The 16,927-nt window shown below is 43.3% G+C and overlaps 1 protein-coding gene across 1 annotated transcript in view; it reads right to left on the bottom strand.

Moving 5' to 3' along the window:
* Positions 1-5,674, bottom strand: part of RSRC1 (arginine and serine rich coiled-coil 1) — a 73,179-nt gene extending 67,505 nt beyond the window's left edge. The window contains exons 1-3 of the mRNA XM_030954632.1: positions 5,612-5,674; positions 5,311-5,421; positions 5,143-5,258 (exon numbers count right to left, since the gene is read on the bottom strand). Of these exons, the coding sequence (XP_030810492.1) occupies positions 5,143-5,258; positions 5,311-5,421; positions 5,612-5,674 (290 nt within the window). The remainder of the gene's footprint in view (positions 1-5,142; positions 5,259-5,310; positions 5,422-5,611) is intronic.
* Positions 5,675-16,927: the final 11,253 nt, after the last annotated feature.

Below are 16,927 nucleotides of genomic sequence, written 5' to 3'. Positions count from 1 at the left end.
TCTTTGAAGATACTGCCTTCAAATGCATTCCAAAACCTATTTCTGGAAATAGGGAGAAATATAATTCCCTCAGCATAGTCCATGAATTTAGCAGGGAAGCTCATTTGACAGCCATCACTAACAGACAGTCTGAACTACAGAATTTGAACACAAAACTTAGATTTTTGTACTTAGCAGAAAAAGTACTTAATGAATGAAAATGAAATGTTTACTCTGAACTAAATTCTATTTATTTTCCAGAGCCAATGGCTCCCCAGCACCTCCTGCACAGTTTTGCTCCACAGCTTACACACGTGTCCCATCCACGCTGGCTTTTCCAGCTGTCTGGGAGTGAAAGGAAAAGAAATCATCCCATATGCTGCTGCCCATTAAATAAATGGCCAGTCTTTTGAGTCCTAAAAGGGGATTTTTAGCAAACAAAAAGAAAAACAAGGCCAACACAGCGTAGACAACAATAGCAACAAATCTCGGTCAAAGGCAAGTGACCCTCGAGCTGCTCTGGGCATATGGAGGTCTCAGTCCTTTTCAGAAAAAACCCTTCCTCTGCTTCCCATTAGCCTTTGGCTGACTTACTGGGAGGAAACTGTCCTGGTTTGGCCTCTCAGCTGCTTCCTCCTGCCTCCCAGCAGCTCTGCCAGCAGAGCTCAGATGCTCACCCATCACCCCAGACACGCCCGGGTGTTCCCTGGGCGCTCCCAGGATCTTCCCTGAGCACTGCAGGAACCAGCCCAAGGTGCTCAGCTCCTTTTCCATCAGCAAGCACAGACCCTGACAGGGCAAGGGATTCATTCTCTCTGCACTGAGGTCACCCAGAGACCCACTGCTAATGACTTCTCCATTACCTGCTCCAGTCACCTCATGTCTGGGTTCTGCCTGCAGGCTGGAGGTAGAGAGGAAGGCAAAAGGAGTTAAGAATAAATTAATTAGTTAATCAATAGAAGAGGCATTTTGGTTTTACTGTAGATAAGTGACTCCCTTGCCATGGCAATACATCCTTGAGATCCTGGAAACCCACTTTGAGTCCAAGCAAGAGCCTGGCAGTCACTGGAATATCCCAGGTTGGACAAAGGGGCTCAAGTTGTCATTCAGTTTTAGAAGCTGTTCTTCAAGAAGCTACCAAAAGAAATCACTGGAGCCAAGGAGTCCTACCAAGCATCTTAAAAAGCATTTACTGCAAGCACTTCTCAAAGTCCTCGTAATTCAGCTGACACTGAAAATAAACCTGCCTGGATTAAGGATTTTCCTCTCTGCCAAAAGATATTTCTCCTATAAGCATTCAAACTACTTTCCACCACAGGATGGAGTAGTTTGGTTTCAGCATTCAAAATGCAGTTGCTAACTTTAAACAGATTTTAAAGAAGTTCTCCAGTTTTTCTAGGAATGTCCATGTTTAAGATGGATTTTTGGCCAGACTCTACCATTCCCAGCAGCCCATTTCTGCTGCCCATTTCCATTTTCCTGGAAGTACCTCCTCTAGGATGTTTACAACTCAACAGCAAGAATTTGATCAAGGTTGAACCATGGCATGCAAGGTCCCAGCCCAGCAGCAATCCTTATTTATTCTATTTGGGATCAAAACTTCCAAAATGAATGTATTTTCCTTCTGGACTCCTGAGCTACAAACTAAACACAATGTACTTTATATTTTCTTCATAAACCTCTTTGAAATAAACTCCAAAGAGAACTGAAACAACCAACAAGAACTCCTGAATGTGAGACCAGAGCAGTGCAAATTAAACAAGCGTTGTAGCACCCTGAACATCAATTTGTGTTTGCACGTTTCTGCTCCTTGAGAAACGGATTTTGGCAGGTCAGATTTTGAGGAAAATGTCTTGGAGAGACAGAATCAGCCTTCCCAACCCCTCAGCTCCTCAGTCAGGTGTAACACAGGTCCCAAACGTGCCAGAGGAATCCTCCCTCCCAATCAAACATTCCCCCTCTGCTGCTGGTGAAAGGCAACGAGATCTCCCTTTACAACCCTCGTCTTGCCCAATAAATTTTGCATGAAAACATGTCAGCCCAGCCCAGAATTCCTGCTGGCAGGCTGGGAGGGTGATGAATGTTTAATGCAAACAACACCCCCAGCCTGGTGTCAGACAACAGCTCCTGCACAGCCCCTTTGATCCCAGCACAGCTTCCCAGCACTTCTGGGGTGCTCTGCCCCACACAACTCCATCACCTATATGCAAATCAGGGCCAATTACCATAAATGACTTCCCACTGCACTGGCTGGGAAGAAGGAAGGGAAAAATAATCGTGCGCCAAGCTCCAGGAGAGTCTGACTTGGGAAAGTCCAATATTCCCACTTCACTCCTGACGTTTTCTCCAAACAGCAAAAATCTCATCAACAGCCATCAGTCACCCACGTGCCATCCATGGGGCACTGGGCATGGATCCACTCCAGGGGATTTCAGGAAATGCCACTGGAAACAGGTCCCCAGACAGGGGGACCTCAGTGAAACCTCAGAGCCCTGAAGTGTGGAACTGAAAGGAAAAATGGAGATTGTGTTTGAACAAGGAGCTCCTCAGCTCTGTAATATTGACAGGACACAGGGAATGGCCCCCACTGCCAGGGGAAGGGATGGGTGGGATTTTGGGAAGGAATTGTTCCCTGGGAGAGAGGGAAGGGGCTGGCACAGGGTGCCCAGAGGAGCTGTGGCTGCCCCTGGATCCCTGGCAGTGCCCAAGGCCAGATTGGAGCAGCCTGGTCCATGGAAGGTGTCCCTGCCCATGGCAGGAGCTGGGATGAGATGAGATTTAAGGACTGTCCAGCCCAAACCACTCCAGGATTCTGGGATCTGCCAAAGTATTTAGGAAGCTGTGAAACCATTAATGCCCACATGTATCAATAACCTTATTAAGGATCAGCAATTAAACCAGTGGTCAGGTTTGATTAATAGTTCACCACTTCTTTTCTCTTAACAACTGAGGAGCTGCTCTTCATTTATTCCATTAAAAATTGTCAAAATCACTTGGAGAAGTAATCCCAAATTCCACTAGTACACAAGCAACAATGAGACCCATAAATCTAGGAAAAGTTATTTAAAACTAACAAGCTTTTAGTAGCTTTGCCCCCCAATTTAACAATGAGCAAGGAGCCTTATGAAAAACACATCTCAGAACAACAGAATTTGCATGTTTTGAAGCTGATCAAGACTCAAAACATCAAAATTCAACAGCACACCCAACCAGGTCAATGAAGACATGCATGCAGGTTGTTTTAAAACAAGAGAATTTCAAAAAGCATAAATAAAAGATGAATGTAATGCTTTGATTAGTACAAAAAATAGTGGCAAAACATTGTAGTGCTGTAAAACCCCTCACTTCTGCAGACTTGGACAGCTGAAGGCTTCCTGCATGTAGATGTTGCTGGTCTAATCGTGGGATTTGGGGCTGGAGGGAACTCCCTGGGGCTGCCAGCCCACGTTCCCAGCAGCTGCTGCAGGATTTCCCTCCATAACAGCTGCACAAGTGGAACATCCCTTAAAACATTTCAGGGTGCAAGAGAAGAGCTGAGCTGTTTCACAGCCTATCTCATGAACATCTGGTACCTCTCCAGCACTCCAGAAATTCAGTGCTCAGCATTAGGGAATCATCACTGAAATGGGGAATGCCAAAGGACAACGCCCAGAATACTCTTTTTAAAAATAACTTTGGTTTCCTACTTTTGAAGTTTCTCTTGAGATGTTTGCTGTGACAAGATTTCCCTTGAAAGAATCTAAAGCTGCCCCAAAAAAACCCCAAGCACAGACCTTTCCCCCTCACATCTACAAACACAGCCAAGCCAAGGACAGAAAATCATCATTAGGGTTCACAGGAGTCACAAACAAATTTGCTGCTTAATTAGTGAAAAAAATGCATTTTGATTCTGTGCTTTAGAGGAGCAGCAAAGCCCCAAATATACATCTCTCAGATAAGCTGCAGTGCTGCCAAGCTGAAATACCTCCTTTTATGCAAAGTTAAACTATAAAGTCAAGCAGCACCTGAGAATTTATGTCCCTTCTCCCCACAATCTGGCTTCAGGCTGATCTTCATTACAGCTCCAAAGCAGCTATTTTGAATAAATACATTGCAAACAGCCATGAATTTAAACTGGGAACCAGACCTGGTCCTTGAGGTGCCTTTGAGGAAGGATCTGCTCAAATACTGAGGCCACAGCATTGTTTCCACCAGAGATTCCCTGATGCTGGAGGTTCTGGAAGGGCTCTGTAGAATAATGAGACTTTCCAGACTCTGGGTCTAGAAATTAAATCTGCTTGGAGAGTCCAAACCGGATCCAACTTAACCAGGAATTTTCCTGCTGCCGCAAGGAACAAAGGGAGAATTCCAGAAGCCAACAGAAGCCCAAATGTGGGTGGAAGATGCAGCTCCAGAAATTCCCCAGGAGCATTTTCAGTGGGAATCCACCCAAGGGAAGGTCATGAAGTGACACCTCAGCAGTTTGTTTTTTTTTTTGAAAGGATCAGACAAAGAGGGAAAAGACAAACAGCCCAGGAAAGGCTGCACAAGAGCATGATGTATAAAGCAGAGGGAATTACATAAATTACATAAAATGCAAAAAATTACATTGCCTTTCCTGCAATCTGTCATCCACAACCCAAGTTATTCCAAGCAGAAATTGGACTGACAGCAGGTTCTCAAGGGTTCCCATCGTTCACCCAGAGCAAGGCTTGTGCTGGAACTGCATTTTTGAGCCTCAACCAAAGCCCAGGAGGAACTCCTGCCACTGGGAGGAGGTGTAGGTGTGTGTGAACAGTGAAACCCATCTTCTCCTAGGAAGCAGTCCTCATGCTATCCAATATTCCTCATTTTTCCCCTAAATCATAGCTACTACATATGGGAAGAATGTTTATATTAACAAATTGCAGAAAGCTCTTTAACCCACCTGAAACCAAGCTGGGGGGAAAGGGTGGAAAATTAAACCACACTTAGTGTGAAACGTTAACTCATTGCAGAACTGTAAAACCCTACAAACCCCACCCTCCAAACAGTCTGAATAATTCCCCACCTTTCAAATATTCTGAATTTACATAAACTTAGTTGATATAAAATACAATATAAAGGAAAACTATCACAAAAGTAAAAGGACACTGCGTTGCTGCCCAGTTTTGCCCCAGCTCCATCATTTGCCGTCTCACTCACCCAGCCTTGGTGCCGTGGATCTCCTTCTCCTTCCCTTTGCCCTTGTCCTTGGCTTTGTCCTTGTCCTTGTCCCTGGGGCGACCTCTGCTGCTTGCTGTAGGGCCTGCCGACGCGCCCTGCACACACAACACATGAGAATCTTAACAGGGATCTTATAGCAAATGACACCTCGCAGATGACAATTATTTGAAGGAACACAGGGACACACTGGGGGTTCTCCTGTGGCCGGACCTCTCGCTGCTGCGGCTGTAGGAGCGCTGCCGAGCCCACGACTGCGACCTGCAGCAACACACAGACACCAGGTGGAGAAGGATCTTGGCAGAACCAGGGCATGCTGTACTCCAGCAAGAATTGGACAACCCTGGCCTGCAGGTGACCCAGTTACTTTGAAGGAACACAGGGACCCGCTGGCATTCTCCTGTGGCAGAACCTCTCCCTGCTGCGGCTGTAGGAGCGCTGCCATGCTCACGTCCATGACCTGCACAACCACAGAGACACCAGGTGCAGAAGGATCTTGATAGAACAAGGACATGCCCTACTCCTACAAGAATTGGACAGCCCTGGCCTGCAGGTGACACAGTTACTTTGAAGGAACACAGGGACACGCTGGGGGCTCTCCTACTAACATGCTACAAAATGGCTAACTATCTTACTATACAAGGTATTTCAAGGCTAAACTATCCAATTAAGAAATGACACCTAAATTATTTACTTTTAACCCAATAACTGATCACTCAAAGTCTGCAAGGCTGACTTTTCTGTCCAATTACAAAATACCACCCAAACCCCTAAAGAAGAAGGAGGACCAGTCTCCACCCTAAAACCTCCATCTTGCTTCATATCTATTACTATATCCTAAAACCCCAAACTCTGAGTTTCCTGCCCTGTGACATCACACATTTCTATTCAAACTCCACACCCACAATCCCAGTTCCATCATTCCATTTTGGAAGCTTCTCCATGGCCTCAGGTCAATGCAGTGTTCTCTTGGGGGTCAGTGTCTGGCAGAACAGAAAGTCCAAAATTCTCAGTGTCCAGAACTCCAACACTCCAAGATCAAGTCCAACCCAGCCCTAACACCCCAACTAAACCTGGCAGTGAGGGCCACATCCAGTCTGCTGTTAAACACATGCGGGGATGGTGACTGATACCTAAAGAGGCTCCCTGGAACAGAGGCTGGGCACTGTTAAAGCAATAAAGCAGGGATTTATTAAAATGCCTTCAAAGGATACATCTTGGACAGCACAAGAGCCTGACCAAGGCTACACCCAAAACAGACCCAAGATGGACCCCAAGCCACAAGTTCTCACACTTTTATCAACTTTTGGTCCCTTTCTATGTTGGGTTCACTGTCCAATTCCAGCTCCAGGTTGTGCAGTCCCACCCTCCCAGGTTCTCCCCTCCATCCCCTGCTGTTTGCGCTTTTGGGGCTGAAGCTGCAGCGGTGTCCTTGGTTCTGGGGCTGGACAAGGATTGTTCTGTGTGCCTGAGCTGTGAGGAGAGCTGCTGGCACTGTGTGTGAGTTCAGAGTTATCCACTGTGAGAATGCAGCGCAGAATCTGGAAATATAAAGCTAAACTTAAGGCATCAGGTAGGCTGACAAGAAAAAATGACACCAAAGCAACTGGGGAAGAGATTCTGATTAAAACAGGTTCAGTCCTTAACAGGATCTACTGGGCTATCTAAACAAGCAGAAAACCCTTGTGAATAGCAGCCAGAGAGCGAAGGAAGGCTCTCCTTCACCAGAGAAAGAAGAGGCTGCTTCTAGGCAGACAAAAAGGATCCCCAAACTATAAATACCAAATTAGTCTAACAAAACACCACCAATTCTTCTGCTTTCCTCCACAGAGACATCTAGGTAACATTTTTCTCCAAAAAACACAGTGAGTGAAGTCAGACATCTGACATCAGCAGGCTTGGTTTGCTACCAAGGGTTTCATCTCCAGGTTTTGGAAGCTTTTGGCTACTCAGCCCTGAATACAAACACTTTTATAAATGCCTTAAAGGTCTAGAGTGAAAATCTCAGATCTTACTGCCCTACTTCATAGTTACAAAATTTTGTCATCAGAACAACCCATCAGCCATTTCTCACCAGCACTGCACCTCAGCCTTGTTGTATTTTATTATTTAATTTCAATACATTTAATAAATACATCTAATAACATAGCACATGTCACAATTTAATCACCTGTCACCTTTAAACTGACAATTTAGCAAAAGAAGTGAAAAAGAAAACATTGCTCCTGCTCTGAAAAGAGATGCAAAATAACTTAAAACAAACAATGGATTCATCCATTAACAAAATGGAAAAAAAGATCCAGAAGTATTAGGGCTGGTTCTTTGTGTGTCCCAAATTATTTCATTATTTCTGAATTTCTTGTAGAGGATTTTCTAAGTTTTATTTAATAATTTATCATGGATCAATGCTACCTGAGTGGGCAAGGGATCTTTGGGAAAAATCAAGTCACGTTTTCCTTGGTTCCTCTTACCTGAGCACCCTGGCCTTTGGAATGTGTCCCTCCAGGGCAGGAATGGAATGAGATGGGCTTTAAGGTCCTTCCCACCCCAAACCATGACTCTACAATTCCATGATTCCCATGAAAGCTCTGATGGCATCTTGTGGAGAAGTTCCATCAAGTACTGAGGGAAACGGGAGAATTTTCAAAACAGTGTAAAAAGTTTCTTTAGCACCTCTTGGAGTGCAAAACTCCCAAAGCCTTTAAAAGCCAAATCACACAGACAAAATCCCTCCTTTTATGAAACAACAACTGCTTAATAAAACTCAACAATAGACTAAGCAAAAGAAAATCCTCCATCCAGATGAGGCTATAAATTACATTTCTGGAATTTGTCCAGCACATGGGAGTTTAGGTCCCTGTTCCTGCCAGGAGCAGCTCCAGAGGTCAGGGCTGGGTTCCTGTTTCAGCAGCTGGTACCTTCCAACAGCAGCTCTCCCATCCTGGTCACTCTATTAACACTAATAAATAGATCAAATTACCACTGCAGTGCTGGATTCTTAACTGGAGAGCATTTGCTGGCTCAAAATGGATTTTTAGTGTGTCATCACAAATGTAAAAGCGTCCATCCATCCATCCTTACTCCTCAGGCAGAGGAAGTTTTGACTTGAAAGAGCATTCTGGATATTAACTCTAATTTTTGTTTGGCACAGAGACACTGTTTTTACAAACATCATGATGAGGCAGCACAGATTTACAGAGCACTGCCCTAAATCCAGTATTCCCAGGTAACCTTGGCTTCTCAGAACTCCGCAGGTAAGTCCAAAACAGAAAATAAACCCCAAACAAACAATGCCCTGCAAGCAACACAAATCACCTTTAATCAAGGCAGGGCCTCTCCTCATTTAATGGCACAGTCCTCCACCAGGAATAACAGGAATCTAAAATATTTACTGCTAAAGAATTCCAGTTTCTCAGCTCAAATCTGAACTGGAGTTCAGCTCTACCTATTGCAGGCGCAAATAAATTCAGCTCAGGCAGGCTGATGCTCAGTTCCTGCATCTCTGCTCATTCCCACGTCTGTGCAGAACTGGTGGCAGGTGACATTTATATACAGGAAACAGCTTTTAAAAATTAGAAGAGTCATTGCATCAAATTTCCCCATCCCTGGCAGTGTCCAAGGCAGGGATTGGAGCTCCCTGGGACAGTGGAAGGTGCCCCTGACACGGCACAGCCTCCCTGTGTCCCACCACCCTCACAGGGATGAATTCCTCCCCAATATCCCATCTAAACCTCCCCTCCCATCAGCTTCAGGCCATTCCCACTTGTCCCATTACTCCATGGCCTTGGGAAGAGTCTCACTCTACTGTTCCTTAATTCCTATTAAAGTATCTTGCAAGATCTACAGGACAGGAAATCAAGATAAAACTTCCTGAAATGGAGCTCCCAAAAGTCATCTGTGTCCCCAGCTCACCACCAAACCACAACAAAAGGCCACAGATCTGGCAGAGAAGACAGATTTTCTATTTTATCTGCTGTTGAAAAATAACAAGAATCACAATTAGTCCTATTAAAGCAAGACCCCAAATGTTCAAATTATGGAACTACCAGAGGGGGGGAGGGGGAAAACCAAACCAAAAAACGAAGCTGTAGAGGAGATTTCCAGCATGGATCCCCTTCCCCCCCAACAACACCCAAAACACCCACCCACCATGCCAAAGGTTAAGTCATTTAGTCAAGTTCAAAGATCTTCAAAGGGTTCTTAGATCCAGATAAGCCCATATGTTCCCAAAATTCTGTGAAAAGCCATTACTTTCCAATCTGCTTTTCATGTCTAAGTTGCAGAACACACAGATGCTTGGCATCACTCGGGATCCCTAAGTTCTCACACCAGATAATCAAGGCTCACCAATAAGTTCCCTATCTCCAGCCCTAAGAAATGGCTTTATTCCATCAGCACTCGGGCCGCTTGTAAAAATTGAAAGTCTCCATAAAAGCCCATTCAGTTACTGCACAATAAGTGTTAATTTGCTAATTTCTTCACAGGTAATCAATTAAAATGTAAAATATTGGATAAAATTAGTTGCACTAAATTTAACAGCTGCTCCATAAGCATAATTAGTTTCACAAGGGCCATATGTATTCTGAGCAGAGACCGAGTTGAAACAAATAAGCGGATTTTAAAACAAGTTTGAGGAAATCTGCATTTAATTAGCAGGTGGGCACTACAACTGCATAATGTTTTTATACATTTATATTTATGAAGTGACAGAAGATCTAAAGGCTTTTTAAAATGGCGTTTATTGTTTGAATGGGAACTGTTTTGCTGCATGCTAAAGTGATTTAAATCCTTATAGCCCCGCTTTGAAAAAATCATAAATGGTGAAAGAAAACATGTGGAAAACTGTAAAACTAGAAAGAATTTGCGACAAAAAGCAGAGCCACATACCATAACCAAAAGGAAACTACACTTAATTAAATGTACACTACATCTGGAATATCAGCCTAATAAAACGTGCAACTATTAATTCTCATTGTTCTAAAGGAAATGAGGTCAGTGGCGTTTAGTATTTCCCCAATTATATTGCACTAAAGCACTGAACTCTATCTTAGAGGTCCAATCTAATCTCTTCAAAAGGTTACAACTGCAAAAGAGAGACTTTCTGAAATGGAAAGAGGAATTAGAGCCCAAAACCAAGACAAGGTTTGTTTTCTTCTCTTTGAGCCCTTCCACTTCCAGGAAAGATCAATTTTTGCACAAATAATCTGTTTTCTTGGCAAACAGCACCCCCCACTCCAAAGAAGGGTGCTGAGATGTCAACTACTCCCCTGGAATTCTTCTCAGCACCTCTCACCTGACACAAGCCTTATTAGATTATTTTTAGCTCAATGGCCACAAACAAAAGCCAACAAATTGAGGGCTCTTTAATACTTCAGCCATAAATCCAAGGGCTGGAACAATGGAACAACTGCGCTGCATCAAGCCTGGGCGCTCAGACTGCTAATAAAGCCAGAGTGCAAACACACAAGTAATTGCAGCAAAATGCCATGTTCTCCTTCAAAGCATATTAAGAGAAAGTTCCTTGTTTAACTCAACTTCACCACCAGGAAAAAAAAATCATGGTACGAGTTGCTGGAAAGGTAAAATAATTTTGGGTATCAATTGCAGTCATTCAGATGCAGAAATTATTAAAGATGTATATACAATACAAATGTAGCTGCCTCCACAAAACATTGCAGGTTGTTATTAGTTTGCAATTTTAAAGTGCATGTCTTTGAGGAAGTCAAATACAGATAATATTTATGATAATAGTAACTTTTTTTAATTTACTGTTCAATATAAGGCGAGTGATAACAAAAGTAGGCAGCAGCAGAGTCAGAGTTTCAACCTGAAAGGAGACTGATGTTAAGAGGGAAAAGTTGTTTGAAACCAGGAGTTTGGACAGTTGTAAAGTGACAAAACATATTTCAGAATAAGGGAACATTTAAGATCTAAAAAATTATCATCCACAGTGCCAGAGAAAAGCAGGATGAAATAAAAACAAGAACTGGGACAACCATGAACTTTTTTGGAGATGATGTAAAATGTCTTTCCTCTAGGACTGCAACATTTAAACTTTCATGCAGCCCATTTCTTCCTGGTTGCCTTTTCCTCAGTCTAAGCAGGGACAGCTCTGGCATTTGGCTGGGAGAGGAAGAATTTCCTTGCTGGTGTCTTTGTGTGGCCAATTATGCCACATGCAGAGCTGAGGAAATGCATTCACCAAACACCAGCACCAACTCAGCCCAGCAACTCTGCACTTGTAAATCATGGTAACTACATCATCAAACATTTGGGGAGGTAAAGTTCCCTCAAATGTCATTTTGAAAAAGATGGAAAGGCAGCATGGAGAGGACAGGAATGCAGCCAGAGAGAAGAACCCAGGGATGGGACACTGCTGGAATTCTAAAGCAGCTGCTTTGGCACAACTTGAGCTCTCCAGACTCCTGGAAGAACCTCCTGCTCTGGATTCCAAGGGGGATGAAGGTGCCTCCTCTGCCACAACGCCTTGGTTATCCTGAGGAGTCCTTGGGAAGGACATCCAGCACGTCCTGGTCACCAGTGAGGAGCTGGAAAACCCACCGGAGATCAGCTGGGAGGAGGAGAACAACCCCAAACACATCGAGTTCCCTAAATCAGCCTAAATCAGTGCTGTGCCCAGAACCTGCATCCCCTGGGATCCAGGCACAGCTCCCTGCCTGCAGCCCATGGATGGAAGGGAGATACACCATTTATTTCTCTTGCCAATCTGCTTAAAGACTCCTTCCTAAAATTCAACTTCAAATTAAGATTATCAGATAAGAACCCATCTGGTTTTACCTGACATGAATTTCCCTCACCTGTTCTCAGAGTGTGTCCCAAAGCAGGACTTTTTTCTAACCCTATATTCCTGTAGCCATGTCATGACTGAGCAGAAAAATCTGGAATCTAATTCTAATAATCTTTAGGGAATAAAATAAAAAGAAACCAAAGTTAATACAGAAACTGGTACATTTTCTGAACATGTACATTATGTACAAATGTACATTACATTTACATTAACCAAAGTTAATACCAGAAACTGGTCCTATTAAATAAACAGCCAAAAATCCCTGACATTCCTTGTCCTTTCTCATTCATAGCAGTCTTGGAGTTCAATGGCAAAAACCCCATATACACCTAAAAAAAAAAGGGTGCAGTACTCAGCTGCAGGTACATTAGATAAAAACTTCCATATAAAATCAGAGTTAATGTTGATAAGGGAAGTAAATATCATTCCAATAATCTGGGAACAAAACAAAAAAAGGCTCAGTTGAGTTGAGAATACCCAGCTTATCTTCTGGACATACAAAAAGTTTAAAGCACAAGGTGAGGGAAAATCACAACAGTTGCTCATTTGCCACATAAAGACACCAACAAGGAAATTCCTTCCTCTCCCAAGCAAACCTCAGAACTCTCCCTGCTTAGGCTGAGGAAAAGCAACCAGAAAAAAATGGGCTGAAGGAAAACTTAAATGCTGCCATCCTGGAGGAAAGACATTTTTTATTTTCTCCAAAAAAAGGGGAAAACTTGAATTCTACAGGAACAAACGAGCCCCACGTTCTATTAGCAAGCAGATCCATCAACCCCTGTAATTAATTCTTACAAGCACGTGGAGTTACTCCCTTCTCCAAGCAGCTGGAATCTATTTGAAAAAACAAAGGTGCAGCTTTCCTGCAGGACCCTGGACAAACAGGCCAGATTATCCCTCTCTGCCTGTGCAGGCATTAGTGCCTCTGCATCTGCCCTGGATGGATCCCAGAGCATGGAAAAGGCTCCAATTCATTCTCCAGATGGAATCACGAGCCAGGCAATTATTTGTTGTAAATTTGACAACACCTCTGATATTATGGTAAAATGTTAAGGGACAGACAGGAGAGATTTTCAGGTTGAGATTTTCCACTTCCCCTGTGCCTCAGCTCAGATTAATTACAGGTAAACACTGCTCCTCTGTCTGGCTGGGACAAACCCAATAGTGCAGGTTTTGGGATCATAAAACCTCCAAGATTGAGGCCCCAGTGATGGGCTGAGCTTAAGGACTCTGTAATATTTGTGTGTCCTTACATCCCCAAATTGATATCAGACAGCTGAAGGGAATTACCTAAACAGATATTTGAAATCAGCTTACACGCCAGGACACCACCTGCTCTCAGAAACTGCAAAAAAACCCCAAAAATCCCAATTTTTGGTCAGCACCAGCGCTGGCAACTGAAATCTCAAAGTGCCACCAGCACAGAGCCAAAATTCAAACAACAGGAGAAAAAACCTGAATATTCCTCATTCTTCAACACTGCAACACCTTTTAAAAGGCAAAGAAAAAATCTGCTTAAAGACAGGATTAAGGCATTTCCTAGAAATAAATATCTAATTTGGAAGACTGGGAATATTGAGCCTGACTGGATTCATAATGACCACAAGCAACACAAATAATAACACCTGGATGAAAAGCTGTGTCTCTGCCTTTTCCTGAGTAAAACAAATGAACCCATTCTCTGTGCTCACAGCTTTTAAAAAAGGCAATTTTTCCTCTTTAATTCAGTGATAACCAGACAGGTTGAGGTTTAAATTCTATGAGATGTAACAAAATTTAAGGTTTTCCACCTGTACTTTTTACCACCACATGTTTATGAAGAATATAGATTTTTAAAATATCTTGTTTTCCCAAAATAAAAACAAAATAAACTTAACATTTTAAATGAAAATTGCTATAACTGGACTCCAGAAATAAGTCATGAAAAGGCTTTAGAAACACACAAGAAAAACAAAAATATTTCACACCATCACACCAAAATCTTGGGGAAGGACAACATAACATAAAGAGTTTGGATATTTTGTGTTTATTTTCCAGTGCACACTCGATAAACACAGGGATAATTTCTGATTTCCATGCACGTTGGATGCATCTCCCTTTAAATATTTTGCATGTAACAAACGCAGAGCAGACAGAGGAAGGCAGGGGCTGTTTTCAATATTCCCCTGGATGAAAACTGAACAGCTCCATCCCTGCAGGCTGCTGAAGAGCACGGAGCTGCCACCTTTACCAGCCTCAAAATCTCCTTTTCTGGGCGTTATCACCTCTAACCCTGCCCTGTCCCTCCCAAAGCCCAATTCTTATGGCTAATTAAAAACTCCAGGGAAGAAAACTCTCAATATTTCATTTATTATTATAAAAATTAGTGTTTTCCTCGTGGAATGTTACATAAAATAGTCAATAGTTACATAAAATATTGTCAAATAAATCACACCAGAAAGAGAGAAACAATAAAATCTGGATTGTTTTTAAAAAATACATAAAGCAACAGAAGTACTTAATAATTATATTTCAAAATGTGTTCTGACTGTTCTGATCAGCTGATGGTGCTGAGCACAAACTGGTTGGTGTCAGTGCTAATTTCAATGGGGAATAAAGGTGAATTATGATGTGATTTCTACATAGCTAGGTTTTGTTAAAAAAAGGGTCTCATGGAATTTTCTCCTAAGCTCTGCTCTTTGTTTAAAACACAAAAGAATCCCAAAAAGCCACAGCTAACCCAGGAAAGAGTGACAGGTTCCTGACTCTGCAGCAGCTCTTATGGACCACACTCACCCGCATTTCCAGACCTCAAGGCAAGAATTAAAATGAAAACTGAATTATTTCCATCACTGAGAATATTACCCAAACCAGGCAGCTGAGGAATTCCAAAAATAAATTCCAAAAACAAACCAGTACCTGTTGTGTCACTCAAAACCTTCCACAATTCTGTCCCCACAACTCTGGGAAGATTCACACCACCAAGGTGTTCATTAACACCATCCTGGGGATGTTGGAGGGGATGGAATAGGAATATAATGGGATTTTAGAACTGAAATGTGTAACTTTTACTGAGTTACCAATGTACTAACCAAGGGAAATGTGTCTGACACCCCTCTGGGAGTCACTGGTGTCCCCAGCTGTTACTGCTGTGTATTTTGGGGTTTTTTACTCATGTATTTTTCATTTTTCTCCCTCACTTACTGGTTCCTGCTGCTGACCAAGCTCCAAGTCTCTGGCATTTCTGTTCTGGACACCCCTGGATGCTGCAGAGGGCAAAGAGCTGCATCCCACCCAGCCCCTCCCTGTCCCCATCACCTCAGGGTCACTGAGGGACCCCAGGCCAGGGGGTGCCACCATTCCTGGGTGAGCTGAAAGCACCCCAACAATCCTTCAGCCCCAGAGCTGGGACCCACCACAGCCACGTGGCTTTGCTCCCCAACCTCCAGCTCTACCCACCAGGAGTGAGCAAGGCCAAGGCTTCAGTGGATTATTCCAAGAATTCCATCTTTTCATGTGGCTGAAGTGAGGGAACACCCCAGAATTCAGGTATTTCAGAGCCACCAGAATGCTCCAGCTCTGGCTTTGTCCTGCTGCCTCACCCACAACATTCACATTTCCAACATTCCTTCCAGGGGAACGAGGAACAACCCACTCTCCCACCATCACCCTCTGAGGAAGTGGGTACCCTTTTCACTGAAAGTCTAATTTAACTTAATTTCCCATTTTCCATATTATATGGATGTAATTAAAACTGTAGTTTCACTTTAAAATGCATTTCCTAGTTCTGATAATGTACTAAGCAAATTCCATCACCACATATTTGATGGGACTCCATAAAATAAAATTCCTAATTAATAAGAAAGGCTTTTTCTATTTTCCATCATTTTTCTGTATTGAATATTAGCTTACAGAGTAATCAAAACATTAACCTTAGAGAAGTCTCACAATTCAACCAATTTTTAAAAAATTGAAATACTTCTGCAGTTTTCCTTAAAGATTTGGTTTTATTTTTGTTTACACTACCATAATTCACTTGCTTTAATCCTTTATGTTATTTGAACCAATATCTGTTATTTGAACCAATATCTCATGAATAAATGACATTTTGGTTGTTTTTTAATTCATAACTCTTTTTAATCAACCTTACACTTTGCCCATAATAACTGTTTGGGTTCTGCATTAATATAAAATTCCCCAAAGCCCATTTTTGTGGCCCAATGGCACTGCTGACCTTTCCTTTCTCAGGGTGCAGTTTGCTGCCAGTGCTCCCCTGAGCTGCACAAGTGGCTCCTGTAGCTCACAGTGCCCTGCAGATGGTTGTGATTACACCCAGGACCTTCCCAGGCACTCTCCTAACAGGATCTCACGTTCAGCCCCACAGAGCTGGGCAGATAAAACCCCTCCAGACTGATTCCACCTCTCCAAACAGGAGAGCGTTTCAAGCCACGACATTTCCCATGGAATTACTGCTGGCTACACTGACCCAACACAGATCTGGGATTATTCCTGCTGCTGGGAGATGCCCTTGGGTATCAGAGCTGTCAGCAGCTGGGGAATGGATGCCCAAACTGCCAAAGCCTGGGGAACAGCAGGGTTTGCCTGCTCCTGGCTCCCTCTCCCAACACTCAGTCCCGGTTCCTCAGAGATTCCCTGCGTTGTCCCAGGGTACAAACTTCCACTAAATCAGGAGCTGCTGCTGCTGAAACGCTGGGAGCTGGATCAGGGACCAAACGACTGAAGAAAGGTGCTGCACTGACCATAGGGCACAGCACTGAGGCTGCTGAAGGGGCTCTGGGAAGAAGGTTTGGATTCCTGGGAAGCTGATGTGCCGTGAGAAGGGCCGGCGATGAAAGCACACCCGGCCCCACAGAAATCCAAACACAGCCACAGACACAATTATTTTACTAATTGCTAATGAATACAGTCAAGTGGCTTCAAAAAGCCAAACTTTGCTTGGACTACTTCAGGTTTTGACCT

The sequence above is a fragment of the Camarhynchus parvulus genome, chromosome 9, assembly GCF_901933205.1.
Source record: "Camarhynchus parvulus chromosome 9, STF_HiC, whole genome shotgun sequence".
NCBI classification, from domain to species: Eukaryota; Metazoa; Chordata; class Aves; order Passeriformes; family Thraupidae; genus Camarhynchus; species Camarhynchus parvulus.
This window is presented reverse-complemented; position numbering and strand designations above follow the sequence as displayed.